General features: G+C 47.9%; 1 protein-coding gene across 1 annotated transcript; it reads left to right on the plus strand.

The window, feature by feature from the left end:
- Positions 1–663: 663 nt before the first annotated feature.
- On the plus strand, positions 664–2,627 carry MLNR (motilin receptor). The gene is made up of 2 exons (XM_006837694.1): positions 664–1,543; positions 2,290–2,627. The coding sequence occupies exons 1-2, from the start codon at positions 664–666 to the stop codon at positions 2,625–2,627; spliced, it is 1,218 nt and encodes a 405-aa protein (XP_006837757.1).
- The last annotated feature ends 3,321 nt before the right edge of the window (positions 2,628–5,948 follow it).

The following is a 5,948-nucleotide window of genomic DNA, read 5'->3' on the forward strand; positions in this document are numbered from 1 at the left end:
AGAAATAAGTCCCTGAAAACACTCTGGAGTTTACATAAAGGAGAACAAAGCTTGGCGGGGCTGGGAACGAACCCAGGTGTCACAGACACGGCTACTTACTCGGTTGCACTGACAGTACTTGAATCCAAAGGAATCGAGTCCAGACTCCCCTCCCGCCCTTGAGTTTGACAGCTTCTGGCGATCTTTGGGGAGCCTTCCTTACCCGTCTTGGCTCAGTCACCGCCTGAGGTCCCCTGCCCTTCCCCTCTGTTTCCAACATTTGAAAGGCTGGGTCTAGAAACCAACCTCGCCAGGGTCAGAAATGGCTTCCTGAGACGGGCCGGACTTGTGTGCCGCTGCGATCCCCTAACTCCGGCGGGAGGAGAGCTGCGCCGCAGGTACAGCGAGCTTGGGCTGGCAGGGCGGGGCGGCCGGTGGGGGCGGAGCCTGGGCGCCTAGAAAGCCGACCCTCAGAGCTGCGGTCCCATGCCAAGGCGCTGCAGGGCTCGGCGGAGACATCCGTGCTGCTGCTCCAAGTGCTCTCCTCCGTCGTGCTGTCTTCGCTCGGGGTCTGCCAGGCAGCATTTGGCGAGTGGGGCTATGCGCCAGGTTCCCAAATCCCCCAGGGACGAGGTGGGGAAGCGGGATTAGCGCGCTGGTGCACTGGGCCCGCGCTGTGCTCCCATGGGTGGCCCCTGGAACAACAGCGACGGTGGGCTGCGGGGGCCGGGGATGCAGCAGTGTGACGAGCGCCGCTGCTCCTTTTTCCCCCTGGGGGCGCTAGTGCCGGTAACGGCTATGTGCCTGGGTCTGTTCGTCGTCGGGGTGAGCGGCAACGTGGTGACAGTGCTGCTTATTGGACGCTACCGGGATATGCGGACCACCATCAACCTGTACCTGGGTAGCATGGCCGTGTCCGACCTGCTCATCCTGCTCGGCCTTCCCTTCGACCTGTATCGCCTCTGGCACTCGCGGCCTTGGGTCTTCGGGCCGCTGCTCTGCCGGCTTTCGCTCTATGTGGGCGAAGGCTGCACCTACGCCACGCTGCTACACATGACGGCGCTCAGCGTCGAGCGCTACCTCGCCATCTGCCGCCCGCTCCGCGCTCGCGTCCTGGTTACCCGGAGCCGTGTCCGCATGCTCATCGCCGCGCTCTGGGCAGTGGCACTGCTGTCGGCGGGGCCTTTCCTCTTTCTGGTGGGCGTCGAGCAGGACCCAGTCATCTTCTTGGTCCCAAACCTGAATGGCACCGCACAAGTCACTTCCTTGTCCCCCGCCTCGCCTCCAGATCCTGTGTGGTCGCCATCCCTGCCCCTGCCGTCGAGGCCCGAAGCCATGGCAGCCGCGGCGCTCTTCAGCCGCGAGTGCCGGCCTATCCCCGCGAGGCTGGGCGCGCTGCGCGTCATGCTGTGGGTAACCACTGCCTACTTTTTCCTGCCCTTCCTATGCCTTAGCGTCCTCTACGGGCTCATCGGGCGGGAGTTGTGGAGGAACCAGGGGCCGCTGGGAGGCCCGGCCGCCTCCCGTCGGGAGAAGGGCCATCGGCAGACAGTCCGCATCCTGCGTAAGTGGCATAACCTGTATTCCAAACACACCCAGCCCTCTGCTGAGCGGTGCCACACAAACAGACTTGTGTCCTGGTCCCCTGGCTGCCCACACCTATTCCTTTGTGCATCTGTACGCCCTGCCTCCAGAGAAAGCTATCTCCTGTGCCCTGGGAGCTCAGGATTACGCCTCAGCGCCCCTGACAATAGAATTCTCAGGTTTCAGGAAATAGCAATAATTTCCCAAAAAAGTCCTTATGAGTCAGGCTGATTGATGCATGATGATCATTGGGGGCTCTTAGTCCAACTGTCTGTTAAATGCCAGAGACGTGGATTACTCGTCGTACCGTTGAGAAGACAGAGCAGATTACATTAAAACATTTTTACTTTATGTTAAATAATTTCAAAGACTGAAGTGAACCATGCCCATATCAAAAAGTAAAAGATTGTGCAGACCAGCTGCCGAATTCTTTTCAACGTTGATCAGAGGCAGGTCTCTGCAGTTGGTTTATGGAGGAAGCCTGACAGAACAGCTTGTTTGTAGAAGTTACTCGTTCTGGTTTATGTCCAGTTTTGAGAGTACATAAATGAGACTGATAATTAATAATGTAGTCTGCAGCCCAGTAGTTTTTCTGGGGTGGAAACTTAGTTAGGTAAAGTTCTAGCTTAGCAATTTGGCTGTTAGTTATTACTTCAGGTGTTTCCTAGGACCGTCCTTTTTTCTGCATGATTTTGCTAATTCTGGTGCTTGTGTTTTGTTTTGCAGTGGTGGTGGTTCTGGCATTTGTAGTTTGCTGGTTGCCTTTCCACGTTGGCAGAATCATTTATGTAAATACAGATGATACCCGGATGATGTACTTCTCTCAATATTTCAACATAATTGCTTTGCAACTTTTCTATTTGAGTGCATCCATCAACCCAATCCTCTACAATCTCATTTCAAAGAAGTACAGAACAGCGGCCTATAAACTGCTGCTTTCCAGTCAGTTCAGACAGAGAGGGTTCTGCAGAAGCAGAGACAGTGGAGAGGACACTGGGGGAAACACTGGAGGAGACACACCTGGCTACACAGAGTCCACTGCCAACGTAAAGACAACAGTATAACCAGCCCATCAGTGCATATCACCCCATCCCACAGTACTGAAACAGAGAGAACCAGAACTGAAAGGGGGGGGGGGGGGCTATTGATGTTTATTAAGAAAAATGAGAAGAGTGGTTGGAATGTTGTGAATTCGTTAAAAAAAATTGTCAGCATATGTTTTTTAAAACCAAGGTATGAAATGTAACTTTACCAATCTTTCTGTTTCCCTATTTATGTACTCCTAAGGAATGTGTATTTTAGCATGCATCATGGTTTTGAAAAGTAACACAAAATGTGCTCTGAGGAGGGTTTTTTAAGTTTTCATTTTCCTACTCTTTAAAACTACACTGTGATTGTTCAGTTAACAGTTATTAAGTGAAACAGATGTAGCCATAAAAATCATGAGGTCAAGGGTGTGTTTTGTTTTTATGTTCTGGATATAAACATAAGGCTATGTATGTACACAAGGAACCCTGAATAATGAGGATTTGGGTCCAAGAAATTAATTAATGGCTATACGGAATCCTGGTGTGACACTGTGGGTTAATACGCTAGACTGCAAATCAGTTTGAACCACAATGTAGGCGATTCAAGCTCACAAGCCGCTCCTGGGAAACCCCATACAGGGTTGCTATGGGGAACCAATTCAACAGCACTTAACAACAACAACAACTATATATATGTTATAACAACATTTAAAAACAAGTAAAATTTAGGTAGACTCCCATGTTCAGGGGTCCCGGGGTCCTACCATCGTGGGGTCATAGAGATTGGGAGCCATCCCCCTTGTTGCATAAACACTGTGTTGTAACCTACGTCTTCCTGATCCTGCCCATGGGACTCTCCCATTGGCCATAAGGTAGCAAACCTTGAAGCTGGAGCCTGGGCAGGACCTCCCAATGTTAACAGCATCTGCAAAGTTCTAAACTCAGCTGGCTGAAGTACATCTTGTCATCATTTCTGTTTCACTAGCGATGAAACAGAATCTCACATTTCCCTTAGGTCTGGAAAACAGGTACTGGTGAATCTGAGCCTGAACTTTAGGCTTTGATTAAAATCCGGACACACCCCATACCAGATACTAACTACTCTTACTGAAAAACACAAGAGTCTGTGGATTTAGTTAAGAGTGAAAAAGAATGTGACGGATATACCAATGACTCTTGAATTTTTACTTTTTAAACTTAAAAGCACAAATGTGTTTTCAGAGGGTTGCTGCTGTGTGACACAAATACACCACAGTCTGTATGAATGGTGCCCCCAAAAGTGTGCAGGGCACCACTTGCACAGTTGTACATGAGCCCTGGTCTCAGGTGTACATCTGAAAAAGTTCAAATCTAAATGATAGTGGATTCGTATGTTTTGTTTATGGAGACTTTGTGTTGAGCCTTTCACAAATCTTCAAATCTGCAATACCATTCATGTATGGCCAGAATGTTGCTGTATAGGGTTTCCAAGGAATAGCTAGCTGATGGATTTGAACTGCCAACCTTATGATAAGCAATCCAGTGCTTACCCTACAGCCCCACACCAGGACTCCTAGTAAAGCATAAAAACCAAACCAGTTGTTGGAGACGCAATTCCAACTCATGACAATGTATTGCAGAGTAGAACTGCTCCATGGGTTCCCAAGGTCTGTGAACTTTCTGAAGCAGCAGATCATGGCCTTTCTTCCAAGGTGCCTCTGAGTGTATTACAATCACCAACCTTTCAGCTTGTAGTTGAGTGCTTAGCCATTTGTGCCTCCCAAGGACTCCTTGTTGCTGTTGTTAAGTGCCATCGAGTCACTTCTGACTCATAGCTAGCGTGCATAGCGTTTCACAGCGGCTGGTAAGTTTAAACTGCTGACCCTGCAGTTCAAACTGACCTTGCAGTCCAGAACTTATCCTACAAAGCCACACCAGGACTCCCAGTAAAACACAAAAGGCTATATAATACAACTTCATCAGAGTGACTGCCTTTACAAGGACCGATAGAAATAAAGTCACGATGAGATTTGGAAGCTGAAGACTCAGCTATGCTCAGTCCCTAATTACTCTCTGTTTCACTGCTCAGTTTGCACCATTGTGAGTTTCTGAATTACTTCTATCACAGGCCATAATGGTCTATTTCAAGTAGTTAAAACTACAAGTGATAAATACATAAACAAAGGTGTATTGAATATGCTGACAGAGTTCTGTCCATTTTTTCATTTTATGACAAAATATAGAAGATTCACCCAAGTCCTTTGCAAGCATCCTAATCCCCTGGCCCTGTCCTTGGTGAAGAAGTCTCTAGTCTGCCATTTTTTTTTCCTCCCAACTAGTCCAGGAAGCAGGTACCAGTCACTTTGGACAGTGTCTTAGTTATCTAGTACTTGTAGTGAAGTGGTTACGAATTGGGCTGCAAACCTCAAGGTCAGCAGTTTGAAACTACCAGCTGTTCCACGGGAGAAAGATGAGGCTTTCTGCTCCCGTAAAGATTCACAGCCTCGGAAACCCTGTTCAGGGTCGCTATGGGTGGGAACCGACTCGATGGCACTTAACAACAACAACAATAACAGAAATACAAGTGGGTGGCTTTATCAACAAATTTATTTTCTCACAGATTAGGAGGCTAGACGTTCCAATTCAGAGTGCCAACTTTGGGGAAAGAGTTTCCCTTTCTCTCGGGATCTCAGCCCCACCTTCCAGGCCCACTGGGACAACAGTTGTGCTGCCTTGGTTTTGGGTGGTCCCATTCTCCTAGTCCATCTGAGTGGTGAACCTACCCCCTCAGAGCTGGCAGACCACATTCTCCTACCCCTTGGTCATGGCAGTCTCCACACTGGTGAAGATCCAATTCTTTGAAGTCTAGGGGGCCCTACCTTCTAAGATCCAAGAGATCATGGCCCACCCTTTGAAACCATGACGATCCTCCTTCCATACCAGGACTCTGGGACTTCTGAGATACTTAGCATTAATCTTCTGGATTTCTAATTTCAGGTTTTGTAGTGTTTCAAACTCTGGATTCATTTTGTTTGTTTGTTCTTGTAGTGTTTTCCTGAATTTTTCTAAAGATTTTACTGTGTCCCCCTTGCTTTCCTTGAGCTTTCTATTGATCATCTGAATGTACCTAGTTATCATTCTTTTTTTTAAGGTTTTTATTGTGAAATGAGTGAATTTTACAGGGCAGACCATCAGTTTTACATTCAACAAATCATATACTTTGTTTCATTACAATGATTATAATCCCCTCCATGTACCATCAATTAACAGTATTTCTCTCTATTTATTTTAGCTTTTTTTTTTAAACACTCAGGCATATATAATAATTTAAACCACCAAAGGGCACATTCTGCAAGTCTGCCTCCTGGCCACCAGCTC

The sequence above is a fragment of the Chrysochloris asiatica genome, unplaced genomic scaffold (assembly GCF_000296735.1).
Source record: "Chrysochloris asiatica unplaced genomic scaffold, ChrAsi1.0 scaffold00022, whole genome shotgun sequence".
In the NCBI taxonomy this organism is placed as follows: domain Eukaryota; kingdom Metazoa; phylum Chordata; class Mammalia; order Afrosoricida; family Chrysochloridae; genus Chrysochloris; species Chrysochloris asiatica.

Coding starts and splice junctions, on each gene's coding strand:
- MLNR (XM_006837694.1), top strand. CDS start 664: ATGGGTGGCCCCTGGAACAACAGCGACGGTGGGCTGCGGGGGCCGGGG. Junction 1,544..2,289: donor GCAGACAGTCCGCATCCTGC/GTAAGTGGCATA, acceptor TTTGTTTTGCAG/TGGTGGTGGTTCTGGCATTT.